This window comes from Notothenia rossii (assembly GCF_949606895.1).
Source record: "Notothenia rossii genome assembly, chromosome: 9".
Lineage (NCBI taxonomy): Eukaryota > Metazoa > Chordata > Actinopteri > Perciformes > Nototheniidae > Notothenia > Notothenia rossii.
The window spans coordinates 30,790,420-30,805,988 of NC_136907.1; the positions used below are offsets into that span (position 1 = coordinate 30,790,420).

At 41.7% G+C, this 15,569-nt stretch overlaps 1 protein-coding gene across 1 annotated transcript; it reads left to right on the forward strand.

Annotated features, from left to right (window-relative positions):
- The first annotated feature begins 3,095 nt into the window (after positions 1-3,095).
- On the forward strand, positions 3,096-15,073 carry wnt11 (wingless-type MMTV integration site family, member 11). The gene is made up of 6 exons (XM_079649357.1): positions 3,096-4,839; positions 6,698-6,876; positions 8,430-8,674; positions 9,920-10,197; positions 10,720-11,012; positions 14,116-15,073. The coding sequence occupies exons 2-6, from the start codon at positions 6,794-6,796 to the stop codon at positions 14,288-14,290; spliced, it is 1,074 nt and encodes a 357-aa protein (XP_079505483.1). The 5' UTR covers positions 3,096-4,839; positions 6,698-6,793; the 3' UTR covers positions 14,291-15,073.
- Positions 15,074-15,569: the final 496 nt, after the last annotated feature.

Here is a 15,569-nt window from a genome sequence, read left to right on the forward strand (position 1 = left end):
AAACAAAACCTGAGATATTTTAATGGATTATAGACATGTTCTATTGCACAGCTGGTGCTGTCCATTACAGCTCAATGGATGACAAAAAGTGAACAAAATGACTACTTCATCATCAATACTTTCACTGGTTCCGTGTCTATGGAACCATTTGACGTGATGACATCATGAATTAATTTAACTTTAGTGATTAAATTATATTTATTTACCCACAAAATGATTATTTGTATCAATAAGTCACTGTGTTAACTTGAAGTCCTGATGAAAAAGTGTGTCTTGAACGCCTGAACCACTTTAATATGTTAACTTGCTTTTCACAATGTTGCAACCCTTTTGTTTTAACCATTCTTATTGGATTCTATTTTATACTCATCTTAATTTGGCCTTTTCTCAGCACTGTCCATATTTTTGTAAATAATAAAGGGTTTCTGAATCTCCATGGTGAACAAAGAATAAAAAATAGAGAACAATCTTCATTCACCTTGCGGCATGCAAAGAACATGTTTTCTTTAGGAATTCAAGTGAATATGTGGTGAGTAATGTGATGTACCAAGTGAATTTAATCAGTGGCATAAATACATGTAACAAATCATCTGTTTCAGGGTGGATATTCCCTTTAATGAAGTTTGGTCATAACTCAGATTTATGAACATATGCTGCTATGACAGTAGAGTTCTATGATTTATTGATCTTATTTATGGAATCCTCTCTTCTCTTGGCTGCTAACCTAGAGTGGAGCCAACTTTTACACCCTCAGCTCAAAGAGCCAGGGTGATGGTGTTTCTGGGTGAAGGATCCTCCACACAGCTGACGGTCTCCTGCAGGACCACATGACGTGTTCAAAAGTGCCCCCCATCTGTCACTTGAAAGGGCCCTGTCCTCAAAGCACAATATAGACAGAGGTTATAAACAAATGGTTCTCAAAAGATGTGAGTCCGGTCGGACAGATTGGACGGAGCTTGTTGTTCCACAGCCACTCTACAGGAGGGAACGCAGTGATTAGATTTTCACATGGCTCATCTGAAGCTCATCTGAAGCATCACTGTCCTCTGAGGTCTGATCTGACAGACTTTAGTCTTAAGAACACTGCTGGAAACCCATAATGTTCCTATTATTTGTCAATAACGACCTGGCAGTTGTTACTCACTGTTGGGTTGGAGATGAGAGGCTGGATGAAGAGTAACCGTTACGGATACGGTTCCCTGATTGCTTCCATTTGAAAATCCCCTTCCAAGTTCTCGCTTTATGACAGTTGCTAATCAAACCCGTCTTTCATTTTGATGGTGAAGTTATCTATGGTTAGATGGGTTGAGTTGGTAATAGAGAGCAGGCAGGAATGAGTATAACCTTTATTAGTTTATTATTGTGGTCTGCATATTCCAGTCCTTTTATCAAAAGAGGACCAAATGAAAGGATTTCAAAAATAAAACATGGAAAAGGTTTTTATTGATTGTGTAATAAAGGTTTGGCATTGAACTAGAGACATACTTTCCTGTCTTTTTTTAATTTCCTTTTAATAATCTTGAAACATTTATAGCAGCACATATTTTCAAAATACATTTTATTTGGATACATTTGCAGTGTTCATTGGGGCCCATAAGTATCCTGATGGGAGTATGGGAGTATTTTCCAGCGGGATAATAGTAACTCTGCACCCTTTCAGGCGCTGATCCTCCTGGGTGAAAGTTGAGTGTCCTGCCCCCCCTCGGTGAGCCTCAGATTTGTGATTTTGCCTCAAACCTCTTGAGGACCTATTTGAAGGACAAAAGCTCAGTCCTGAGCCCTCCTCCCAAACATCACACTGTATTCACAACTCCATTCTTCATACGGGCAGCTAGAAGTTGAATATTTTCCATAAACATTTAAACTGGCAGTATTTTTCCAACAGAAGAATTGTGATACACTGTTTTACAAAAGCAATTAAGTATTCCATTCTATTTATTTGTATTTACATTTCAGGCTCTTGAAATGTGTCCTTGGAGTGGAATGGATTTATCTCATTTAAATTGAAATTCATTTGAAAATAAACGTCCCGCTCAGGCTCAAAGCACATCTGGATTAAACAATAGTGTTGTTAAAAAAAAGAAATGTGAACGCATGTTTTCAAAATTTGCAAATCTTTTTACTGTAAATAGAATTTGACATCTTTTCATAGACACATAATAGTTTTTTTGCCAGTGACCCCCCCCCCCCCCCCCCCATGTCAAAATGTGATCTTGGTCACAGCTAAAGGGAACATTGTAACATTATCTCCGGAAAGATGGGTTCGACCCTAAACATGGATTACGGATCATAACTCGGCTGTGATTCAGCTGTTATGTGACATGAGTTCTTTCATTATCCTGTACTCCTGTCTCCCTCAGAAGACCCCCCCCCCCCCCCACCCCCTCTGTGTGTTGCTTGGACGCTGAGATGTGAAGATGAAGGAGTTGTGTGTTGATCCAAGTTCAGGAATGGAGAGCCTGAGTGTTAAAACTCTTTTGTAGACGGGCTCCACACACACCCCGACCCGTGCCCACTCCCAACGCACTGCCATGTAACACACATGAACTGGAACACATCATACTGAGTGTAACCCAACAGATTCAAGAGAGGACATCTCTCAATTGACACATGTTTTAGTCACAGCACCACAGATAAGACATTGCACATGAATTAGAGGTAAATAAAAAACAATACGTAGACCATGTGCATAAGATATACAAAATACAAAATACGCAAAACTGTGAATATATATATAAATATATCAATAATGAAGGATATCTATAGAGTATATATATTGAATACACAATATAAATATACAAATATACAGAATAAAAGGCAGCATACATTATGCTTGTCCAGCCTGTCAAACTCACAAAATGTAAACATTGAATACAACACACTGAAAAACTGAAATGTTCACTTTAATTAAATGTATCATGTCAACGGATTTCCCATAACTGTATTAGGTTAGTTGCAATAATATTAAGTTTAATTAATTAATATTATTGCTTTCAACTAACCTAATACAGTTATGTGAAATCTGTTGACACAATACATGTATTTAAAGGCAATGGTTCAATTGTATACTATATATAATGTATACACTTTACAATGAACATTTGAGTTAGCAGAATAAATGATCAGACTCCTTGTGTCCCCAGAGGAAGAGGTTTGTTGTGGTCTGTCAAAGTGTCCAGAGACGGCAGGACAAACACCTAACCGGCCGCAGGAGGACCGCCGGGACCCCGACCCAGAAGCAGGGTCAGGGTCGGGACCGCAGCTCAGTGTGAGCGCTGAGCAGCGGACTCTCAGGGAACCAAACGTTCCCCCCCCACCAGCTGGCCCTGCAGCGGTTCACTTACCCAGCGCTTCATATTTAAGGGAAAACTAAAGCCAGTGCAGGAAAACAATGTCACTTTGAGAAGGTTCTATATTGAAAGAAATGGAAAAGCACATTTTGGATTGCATTTATGTGTGTACCAAAATATCCCGTGTTACAGCACATTGTAACTTTTCATGGTATTCAAATAAAAAATTAGACAAAGCCGTAGTGAATTTAGGGCATGTCCACTCTTCCACATAGAATTTATTCAAATGTCGGATTCATCTTTATTAAATACTAAATTTTATTTGAATGAAGATAAAAGTGTGTGATTATGACATTTGCTTGAAAGTTGACTTTTATAAAGCTGTATGGAACAAGGCAATGTGCTTACTGAGGCAGCGCAGAGTTTCACCACAGCAATTTCATGTTGGTCCGATGAACAAAAGAGGTACGGGATGCAACAGCATCTGAAGGTTAAACATTGTTTCTGAATGGATTTGGATGAAAAGCACGAGGCACGGATCATCTCAGTAATTGTAGTAGAATGATTCAATGATCTATGTCTTATTCAGTGTTTTGCACAATAGTGGTATTGTGTATAGTGTCTTAAGAATTGAATATGAAATAAGTTACATTACATGAATGCCTCATTGTGTTGTTCAAAAAACAATATGTGACTTCCTTGTTTCATAAAAATTATATATATAGGCCTAATATTTTTGATGTAAAAAGACAGTAACTATTTCTAAGGAAGATTGTAAAACTAAGAATAACAGTGGCATTTTCTTTTTCGAAATATTAGTCTAATCAAGTCCATTACATTTCTTTTCATTACACAACATTTAGCTGACGTTTTCATCCAAAGTGACTTCAAATAATTCCAATAAACCATAAAGGTTCAAACTTATTAGGGTTTTATATTTTGAACCTATATCATACACTGATATTTCCAGACTTTTATATGACTTAATAGGTGACATGAGAGTATGTGCTACTCCTTAAGTGATAAGGTCTCTTCAGTGTCCTTGGAGAACTTCAGGAATCTTTAATGGTATTTTATGAGAGTATGATACCTAAGCAGCTAAAGAAATGCCATTAAAGTCAGGTCAGTGTGTGGACCATAACGTCATCACAGGCACACAATAACTCACTTCCTCTGGGGATATTATTATTCTGTTCCAGAGTATTTTCTCTAGGATTTCAATCCAACTGCATACTTGAAGTATTTCCGAGTATGCTGTGGTCCCGGTGCTTTCTTATGCTAATGCAGGTCTGACATCAGCAGTGAGATCAAAGCAGGGCAGGGGGGGCTTCTTTAAAGCTGAGTCTGCCCCCACCCAGCCTCACTCTCTGTCTGCACTCACACACTCCGCGGCACCACTCCCGACACACACCATGCGTACCTGTCCGGACATATGCTACCCCCCTACACTGGATTTTACTCATGCATCAGACTGAAACTGTCCAAAGGATATTCCGAGCTGCTGAGACTTTGTTCCTGTCTGCTTTTGTTCCTTGCTGAGCGGCAGAAGGTGAGCTGAAACTGTTTGGCTGAAGTTCGTGTGTCTTTGCTCATGAGATAGAGTTAGAGTTTCCTATCATGGAGTGATTACAAAGCTGATTGTTTGGCTGTGTATGAGTTATTTGCTGGGAAAATTGTGGGAAGATTTGTACATCGGAACAAAATTGTATCAAATCAAACTTTATTGTTTTTAAAATCATAAAAGTGTTCAGATTTCCCAACTTTTGCGCATGCTGCTCCTTAAGGCTGAGGTCTAAAGATAACATGTATTTCTTCATAAGCAGATTGGCAGGCAGCATTGTCACAGGTTATGATAGAAGCATCTCTCTCAGACCTTGTTAGTGAATCTGCACGAATGAGATCCTGCTCGGTGTACCGGGAGTCCTCCGCGCGCCCTGCGCTGCTTATCTCGGCTCGGTGAGGCACACACATCGCAGGGTGTGTTTGAGTGTGTGAGGCTATCAGCCTTTATCTTTCAGGGGAAACAGGAGCTCCCATTTAGCCCTCTTCGGCCAGATGTACATTTAAACAGTTAATCCACTTGAGGCCGTGATTTCTGTTAACAGATATCACGCAAAGCGGTGGAAAACGCTGTAAATACGCAGGAAATACTGTAATCCAAGGTATATGCATTCTTTTATCATTGTAGTTTACAGGTCAGAATCCTGTTGCTTGGAAAGGTGTTGGTCGAGTTTGAATAATTATTATCACAGTTTCGAACGCGTCTCCGCCAATCAGCGGAACTGGATCTCTGAAAGGTCGCTATCAGCAGTTTTAATGCTCTCAGCTTAAGCTCTCTTCAAAGAGATTTCTTATCAACAGCTCACTACCTTATCAGATAATGCCTCTGATGCGCTGACTGAAGGTTAGTGCGCGGATTACACTCCAGCTCAAATTCTTTACATTTGTCCATGTGAAACAGGGTCAATTTAATTACACTGACCAGCGAGCTTATTTAGAGGAAAACACACTGTAGTGTTTCAGCCTCAAAGTAAAGCAGAAGTACTGGAGATTGTATCAAACAGGGCTGCCCAAAGTGGGGCCCGGGGGCCAAAGATGGCCCGCCAAATGTTCTTCTCAAAAACATTTTCAATTGATTAAAAAATATATAGGCTAATATAAATCAGTGTAAGTGTTTTGTGATGTAAAGTGTTCTTTAAATATGTTGAAACCCTATTAAAATTGATTTCTCACTAAATATGGCTGGTCGAGTGATACCGAAAGTTTGACGCCAGTGGTGTATGTTGGGTAATAAGTTACCCCTTGGTATGGAATATTCATTTAAACCTCATGCCCCAACAATGGGATATTAAATTCAACAATCACCTATGACTTTATTGCTGTATATTATAGAATTATGTGGCTACAAAACAACAGTCAATCATTTCCAACTCCCTGAGGAAAGTCAGCGCTGATTTACACAATCTGTAGCAAACATTTCCTACAGACCTCGTTCAGATTTCTTTGTCCTGAAAGTTTTTATTTGTCCTCGTGTAAAAGGAGCTGCAATACCACGGATGTTGTTAAAAGGGTGTTTGCATGCTTACAAAAGTGTAAAAAAAGTATTTCTTGCAAAACACGACTATTCCACTTATTTCAATTTTTTTCCTTTAATTATTCCTTACTCATTGTATGCGTAATGTTTGAGATTGCTGACGTAGAACTAAAATAACATTCCTTCATTCGATCTTTCTGCCACAGGATTTGATTTGGTAATAAATAACCATGTATGTCAGAGCTCACACACAGGCTTTCACAACGATTCTTTGTTTTTATTTTGCTCAGCAAATCTAGAAAGTATACTGGAAATGTTAGAACTGGCATGTTGTGGCATTGCAAAGCCGTAATTAATGTTTTATTCTTTACAGGGTTTAGAGGAGGAGGTCGTGCCATGAGAGCTGACTTTTGAGTCTGAGTCGAGAAGCCCAGTAGCCCTTTGTGTGTCCTGTGTGAAGCGTCCCACCATGAGGAGCAGCTCTCATGTCCTGCCTCTCGGTGTGCTCACGGCTCTGCTGCTGTCTCAGGTCTGCTCGGGCATCAAATGGCTGTAAGTATTCCGAGGAGTGGCGCCGTCTTATTCTGCTTTTACATTCAAACAATCTCCAAACAGATGACGTAAGGTAGATATGCGATATATGCTCTTTTCTGCATGTTTTATGGAAGGGAGGGCCTGTGGCAGCTTTAAAATGGGCCCCAAAATTCCTCGGGTTGCTCCTGATGGAGGGAGAGGATAGGTTCTGTACATGTATCTGATAAAGGGGACATTAGATTGACAGTTCCTCAAATTATGAAGGGAAACCTTTTTGTTTTATTAACTCTATTGCGGCTTCAGTAAAAGGAGATGGTGTGGCTTCAAAATCTCAGATCACTTGTGCCCCTGCTGTATAGTAATAATAAGATAAGAGTGGAATAAGATGGAGATGACAGGCGTCATGGTGGCGCAGACAGCCCAGTGTGTGTAGTCTAGTTAGGCCTCAATCTGTGTAAAAATAGTGCGCTGCAGAGCCTACATGTTGACACAAATGTTGATTTCTCCACGCTGTCTTTATGGTTAAAGTAAACAATAATTTCACCATATTTCTGGAAAGTCTGTCAAGTTACCAAGTGTCTATTTTTGTGTTGAAGTTATACATGTTATTGTTTGGTATTCCTATAAACCCTTTCGTTGTTTGCGTGTTCTGCTGCGTGTCTCTTTATCAGAGTTTCTATCCCTGAGCCTTATGTCTGAGCACTGTGAAAACACAATATCCACGGCCTCTTATCAGAGTGAGTGGTTGTAACGCTCACAGTGGGAAGACTTAAGCAGATGTACCCATGAGAGCAGGGATGGCATGTGCTAAATCTAAGCTCTTACAGTCCTGATAATGCACGGCGGTGCAATGCAAAACAGATGCGGCTGTAAACACCTGTGAGTGCCGGGTTACCCCCGGCCCACTGGAGTCACAGCTTATCATTGGGCACAGAGTGGCGGCCCCTTGGCCCCTAATGCAAAACAGGCCAAGGTGCAGGCGGCGCTGCCTGGTTCTCACGAACTCTCAACAGTTCAGAAAGGAGAGATCAGAGCGGACCTGCGGTCTCTCTGTTAAGTTAATACTTAATCAGTTTTAAATGTTTAACTCGAATGTGTGCTCCCTTTAATAGTCTGTAAACATATGATTCATGTCAAACTGAGGCCACCGAGGGCAGTGCTTACTGTGGTGGAAAAAGCAAATATAGAAGGATCATAGTTTCTCATCAGACTGCTGATCTGATTTTCTGTTTTTTATATTTTGGGAATATCTATAGACATCTTCTGTGCTTTAAGAAAAAGAAAAGTGCTGCGCCAAGAACGTGTCACTTATCGTTTCTTTTGGGATTTACACGTGATAAGATGGTTCTCCGCCAAAATATTTCCCCTCCTGAAATATTATCTGTTTCAAGTGTTTGATCGGATGTTTCTCATAGGCTTGAAATGTGTGTGAAATTGCTATCACACAACTGTAACTGAAACGTACAGTTTCCCATAATCGTGATTCTTTTATCTTGATGAAACAAAAAAAGTGAGCTCCCTGTCATGTGTTGTATAATGCATACTGACCCACAGCTCCTCTTTGTGCTCAGGTCGATATCACACGCCCCTGCATCTCTCCACATCAACCAGACCCAGCACTGTAAGCTGCTGCCGGGCATGGTGTCCTCACAGGCCCAGCTGTGTCGCGGCAACCTGGAGCTCATGCAGACCATCGTCACCGCCGCACGGGAGGTCAAGAAGACGTGTCAGAAGACGTTTTCTGACATGCGCTGGAACTGCTCCTCCATTGACATCCCAATCGATGCCCAGAAGTATCGGCCAGACCTCGAACGAGGTATGATCATTCACCGTTTGGAATGACAGCGCAGACATTGTTGTTTCCAAAGATTTTACCCACAGGAGTAATTCCTGACATTCAGTGAATAACCGATCTCAGCTCATGAAGCATTAATTGAGTTCTGTTTACAGTAACTTGTGAAATGACCCTCGAGCCTCTAGTGGTGTCGGCCCTCAGACGCTGAACTAGATGTATCTGTATGCTAATGCATGTTAATACATGCTTTTTGAATGAAGAATGATGTCCTTCGCAAAGAGGATCTCAGGTTTTAAGATGATATGTGGCCTCGTCTTTCAACTTTTAGACTGCCGGATGAATTATTCAATTTCCCTGGCCGGCCTTTACCAGAGACATGGACTCAACTGTTATTTGAGAAGACATACAAAACGTGTATATTCTGTATGATATCAAATTGGCTTATTTCTGTAATCTGAAGCATTATCCGACTGCACGCCTGTTTGCGTTGCAGTCTGACTTCAGGCTGCTTCTTTTGCCAAAAAGTCAGCCGGAGACCGTTTCTGGGTTAGGGTTAGTGGGTGTGCAGCGCTCTCAGAAGGGACATGGCTGCCATTTGCCAAATGAAAAGTCTGAACAGGAAATGGCTCATCTCTGTGTAGCGGGGGCTTTGATCTAACCAGCCCACGGTGGTCATTCATGACTTCCCCCTTACTTCCAGTTGCTCCTCTGCCTTTAACATGTGCTTTCTGCGTACGCACATCACCTCCAATCCATCAGGGCTCAGTCTGGTCACAGCGGACAGTGATGGACTGCGTTTGATCGTTACAATTGTGCACTCAATTTGTTTTGTTTTTCACCAAGACAGTAGAACACTAAGAGGGAAATAGCAGATCAATTAATTTCAAAGAAGTGGATCATACAAAATAAGTGGTTTAACAATTGTCTATAAATGTTTTTATTTGCTTGGTTTGAATGGTAACCAATATCAGTCAAAGCTGACCCTTATACACTTAAAGTATTTTAACAATCGATACATTGTTCAAAGAAATGTTGTAAAGCAATAAAGACAAATATTCACTAGCTCAGTAAATTATAAGAATTTGCTCTTTTTTTTTGGTAGCAAACCTAATATAACTAAATAACTGCTAGTGACCTCTGACTATAATTTGTGTGTTAGCATTCAACAAAAAAAGATCTATGAATAACTTTGATGTCACTCTCAGTTTGCAGGATGGGGCTTATTTTTGTACAGATATAAAATGTGTGTTTCTGTCCTGCCCTCAGGAACCAGAGAGGCTGCGTTTGTGTACGCGCTGTCCGCAGCCACCATCAGCCACACCATAGCGCGGGCGTGCACCACTGGAGACCTGCGGCAGTGCACGTGTGGGCCCATCCCCGCACAGATCCCAGAGCCCGGCTACCGCTGGGGGGGGTGCGCTGACAACCTGCACTACGGTCTGATCATGGGCTCAAAGTTCTCTGACGCGCCCATGAAGATGAAGCGTGCCGGCTCCCACGCCAACAAACTGATGCACCTCCACAACAGCGAAGTCGGGAGACAGGTTAGCAATGTGGCAAAATGTGTAACCCTCAAATGTCTTTGAACAAAAGGCATCATTCTCATGAAATCTAAAATTAGAAAGACAAACAGTTTCAAAGGAAATCAATGAATAGAGGACTTTCTGAACCTTATAAGCATGGAAGGAGCTGTCTCCCTCTTTAGGGGATATGATGAGGTTATTCCTGGACTCTTATAACTAATGAGAGTCCAGTCTCTTTGTAATAAAAGGCAATATTCACTCTGGGATTCAATATTGACACCAGGACTAGGCATTGTGAGTTTAATATAGAACATTAAATAAATTAATAGCAATATAATAATATTTATGTTTTGTTAAATGATATGTTTTTTGGAGTTTTCTGGGACCATGGACTGATGCAAAACCATATGCATGCAGGTGTTCCTGTGGCTACACAAAATAAATGAACACTGTAATTCCATACCCACCCTACTTCTATATTTCTTCCTGATTTGATTTGTGTGAATGTGGATCCCTAGATGAAGCTCTGTCTCACCTCCTCAGGCCCTGCGAGACGCGCTGGTGATGAAGTGTAAATGTCACGGGGTGTCCGGCTCCTGCTCCATCAGGACCTGCTGGAGGGGCCTGCAGGACCTGAGGGAGATCGCCATGGACCTGAAGATCAAGTACTTGTCTGCCACCAAAGTGGTTCACCGGCCCCTGGGAACCCGCAAGCAGCTGGTCCCCAAAGACATCGACATCCGGCCGGTGAGGGACAACGAGCTGGTGTACCTGCAGAGCTCCTCAGACTTCTGCACTCAGAGCGAGAAACTGGGCTCTATCGGCACGCAGGACAGGTGAGACATCAGCGTGTGGAGCGTTGGGAGGGTTGCTTTAAAACGATTACGGTTCAAATGACTAATAACCTGTAAACAAGTTTAATCAGTACACACAATAAAGAAGGAATGTAACCTGTTCCCCTTACTTTTGGCTGACATCAATATCAAATTAAATGCAATCAACGCAATAGAAAATAAATATCATACATATCAAGCAGACATTTTACGACTGGCTCCAAAGCCACAACATAATGAGAATGAAAACTATTTTAATTCAAAGTAAATTCAGGCAGTATTCCTACCTATACTGAGTAGTGGACAACAAAATAGCTTAAATAAAACAGAGATTTTGGTTTCCTTTTCTCCATCGTAAAATGATTGTGAAATTTCCAGCAACTAAAAGTTTAACTCCGGACTTGTTTCACTCGTTGTGAGAAAAGTTGTGAGCATGTAGCCTATTGTTATTTTAAAACGAATTGCAACATTGTAGTCCGGCCAGGATTCCCCATGTTTACATTTTTGTTATAACAGTAGTCAGACTTTTTGGTTTTATGTAACTCTAAGTAAATAAAGTTAGTTCGGTTTTTGCATCCTGATTATGCAACATGTAATCCCCCGGCCTGATTGGTGTGACTGTGAGAGAAAGAGAGTGATAGTTCTCTGGTGTTAGGTTTATTAGCACGACTTGTATCATTCACATACCCGTAAAGCTGACTATAGGAGACTACCAATCCTGAATGTCATCCAGGATGTTGACTCTGTGAAGTGGCATCCTGCCTGGTGGCCCGCAGAGTTTCAGGCTGGCTGATAAAGGCAGCGGCCCTGAGAGCGCTCCGTCTGCAGCCTGTCTGAGCATGTGTGAGGGAAAAGGCACTGAGTCGTTGTCCCGCTATCTAATGACTAATGGCGTTATTCTTAGGACTGAGTGCACTCGAGCTGATATCGATTGGAGAGGGCCACACAAAAGGGGAAATGGACGGCTGCAGATAAAGGTTTATTTACACCGTTCAGCTCTGATGTTTGAGTTGGGACAGTGTTGCGTGCCGCTGGTTGGAGCTCTGTGAGAAGTTAGTGGGCAGAAGGGAGCCCACATGTCTGAGGGTCTGACTCAGGCGCAGATCTGGAATATGGCACAATTTTCCATAACTATTTTGCAAGGAATGACAGGTTGTGTCCCTGGCTGGCCCGCACTGATCATCTGTTTGCTTAACCGGAATCTCTCAGAATAAAGTGTTGCACACCCACATGTATTTTAGTATGCCACCTACTAGTCGAGTAAGAAAGCTCCACTAAATTATGCATATATTGTAAATGTCATGAATCATATGACTGTCATATCAACTGTCCCTCAGCCATAGGCCACACTACAGATAACCAGAAGACATGCGCCATGTCAAGAACACTCACAGTGTGTGTGCAGCCTGATAACGCAGCAGCCACACACAGACTGCGACATTGTGCTCCTGCCAAATCATGAGGCACCCGCTTTGCTGCTGTGATTACGTGAACGTGTGACACTGATGTAAGAGTGAGTGTACGTGCCTGGACACCAATTATTACTGCTGCCAACAAGGTGATGTTTTCAGCTTGGTTTGTTGGCTGTTTGTCAGCAGGAGTAGGGGAAACGCACAGGCCCAAATTTCATGAAACCTGGTAGATGGTCCATGGACCAAGGAAGAACGCATTCAATGTTGGCATGGTTCTGAATCATGGTCCCCACAAACATAATTTCCCCTTATTGTAAACAGCCTTATAGGGAAGGTCCGCGCTCTCTGGCCCTTATAGTTACCATACATGTCTAGACCGATCGTATCAAGGGATTCTTAAACTTCCCCTTGAGGAGAGGTTCATCAGTTTTCAACTTGAATTGACCTCTCCTCTATACGTTGTTAGCTGTGGCGCATGCACAGGACCCGAGAGCGGGACATACAACGAGAGAATCTGGGACAGCCAGAGTTAATCTTAGCAGCCGTTCCTAATAGATATAATGTGATCACTGGTAAGAAAAGTGTCACGGCCCTGGGAAGAGACCTGCTATTGAAGCCTGTGCTGTGGTCTTGAATTACATTACCTAAAGCAGCAGATGTGAGCTGCGGAATGAACAGTCCTGTGCTCTTTCTCCACTTACAGCACATCAGTGATATAACGCGATCACGCTCCTGACAAAACATAACTGTGTGGGCTCTCTTTCCAGCTCCCACCGATGACCTGTCTTACACTCTTAGTGAGGCCTGTCCCTGTCCCTCCTCCTCCTCCTCCTCCTCCTCCACTCCCGCAGCAGTGTCTCCCTCCCCATGCTGGTCATTAACACTCTGCCATCATAAAACAATGCAGAAAGAAAGGGAGGGCAGCGCCGTGTATTCAGTGTGATTTATGGCGGGGCTATTCTCCGCTCATTCAAAATGCTTTAGGCTTCTGAAAGGGGACGCTCCCAAGAATCCACTGCCCAAAAGGGTCGAGGCACACGGGACGGTCAAGCACTTTTAAAGGACTATTGTGTGCTCTGTGCAAAATCATTCAGAAAGAAGCTGTAAACGTATTGTCTTAGGTCTGAAACCAAACTGAAAATAGAATGTAACCTCCTTTTTCTCCTCTTTTTGAAGCTAAAACATTATATAAGATAAGATAATACTTTATGATCCCAAAATGGGAAAGGTTTTCGTCACAGCAGCATGCATTGTTTTACAAAGACATTGCACATCATTTGAAAAATAAAAAGGAAAGAAAATAAACAAACATCAAATAGAAACATCTCAAAAAAGAAAATTAAACAGAAAACATATATATATATAAAAGTAAGATATATACCAGTTGACCCTGAAAGATATAAATCTGTAGACTGTCAGACAAATAAACACTATGAAGCGCCAAATTACAGCTAACACAATTTAAAAGTAAGATATTATTTACATTAAGTGTGCAATGTATGGCATATCAATTAAATATAAATGTAAAGTGTGAAGAAAAGTCCAGTTATCAAAAGAGGAGCAGTGAGTTCTCTGCCAGCTGATTGGTTAAACAGAGTTATCGCAGCAGGAATGATTTCCTGTCCCGCTCTGTGTAACAGCGCAGCTATCATTTCTAACTTAACATGTTCCCTCTTTGTCTATGCTCATTTCAGACAGTGTAACAAGACGTCCCTGGGCAGTGACAGCTGTGACCTGATGTGCTGCGGCCGTGGCTACAACCCGTACACGGAGAAGCTGGTGGAGCGCTGCCACTGCAAGTACCACTGGTGCTGCTACGTCACCTGCAAGAAGTGCGAGCGCATCGTGGAGAGATACGTCTGCAAATGAGTGCCGGCAGCACCGAGGCTCAAGATGAACCAAAGCACTACAATACCAAGAAGCTTACTTTTGTCTTAAGCTTTAGCATGTGTATCTCAACAAGAAGTGGTCTCTTCTTGTGTCAGTATCATTTTTGTATCGAATCTCCAAAGTGCCAACTGGGCTTCTAAGCTTTCTGCTTCACAAACCTGGACGTGGCTGCAGTGCCAGTTTACGTGAAGACCGCCGTCCTCCTGGGTATTTCCTTTTTCTTGTTAATGATTATGAGTCCCCCTGAGAGGGATGTTGAAAGTCTCTATTTTATTATATATCTAATAAAAAGAAATAATATTGGATTTTATGCTGGAGGAGAGGGATTTTCTTCTCCCTTCACTAAACAGAATTGTTTGGCTTCACTCCACGGAAAGGGTCTAAACTCTAAAGGATCCGCGGGGTACTTTTCTTTAGGTACTATTACAACTGTTTTCCTCCGCAGCAATGGACAATAGGGGGAAAAGGAACACAAAGGGAACTTCAAGTACTTTCAATCATGGAACATTTTTGTGGTTGTTGTTTTGGACTCTCACCATGCGTCCTGTGTGGATCTTCACGTGCCTGCATCCCTGTGGATTGAGAGAAGAGCATTACGGGCTTTGTGAAATGGTGCCTTATCTCTTTATGTCTCACATGCAGTTCAAAATATATTCTATTTTTCAGAGCATATGAGCTGAACTCATGGATTTTGTAAACCACTTTTGTGTGGATGTACATACTGTTATTTTGTATACTGAAATAAAGAAAGAAGTATTTATAAAATAATGAAATGCTCTTTACTATTGTTACATGTTACTGGAATGTTTTTATTTTTTCTGTGCGCTGCACCTTTAATGATGTACTGCGTCGCAGATTTTTGGCAAAGAGAAATCCATAATTACCAAGGCTAATTATTCTAAGCTATGCAACATTTCCTGTAATTCCCTGAAAATCCAAGGATTATAGAATAAGACTTTAGCAGAATTGATAACACATTGTGATTGTAATTCAGCTCAGCACAGTGAGTAATGCATTGCAGGCAGCATTCAGTCTATTGGGATCTCTGTCTGAATCACACACACCCTGGGAAAGTGTTTGTTTGGACATTCCACCTCCTCACAAAAGGCCATTGCAGAGGGATTTTGTCACTCCTATCACGGCTTTACCAGTCAAACACTCATCTGTCTGAGAGCCAATGGACAAACAGCAAATTAAAAAACAAATAACCTAATTTATTTTGAACATAAAGCCAGACTGCAGGCAGGCAGGCGGAGGG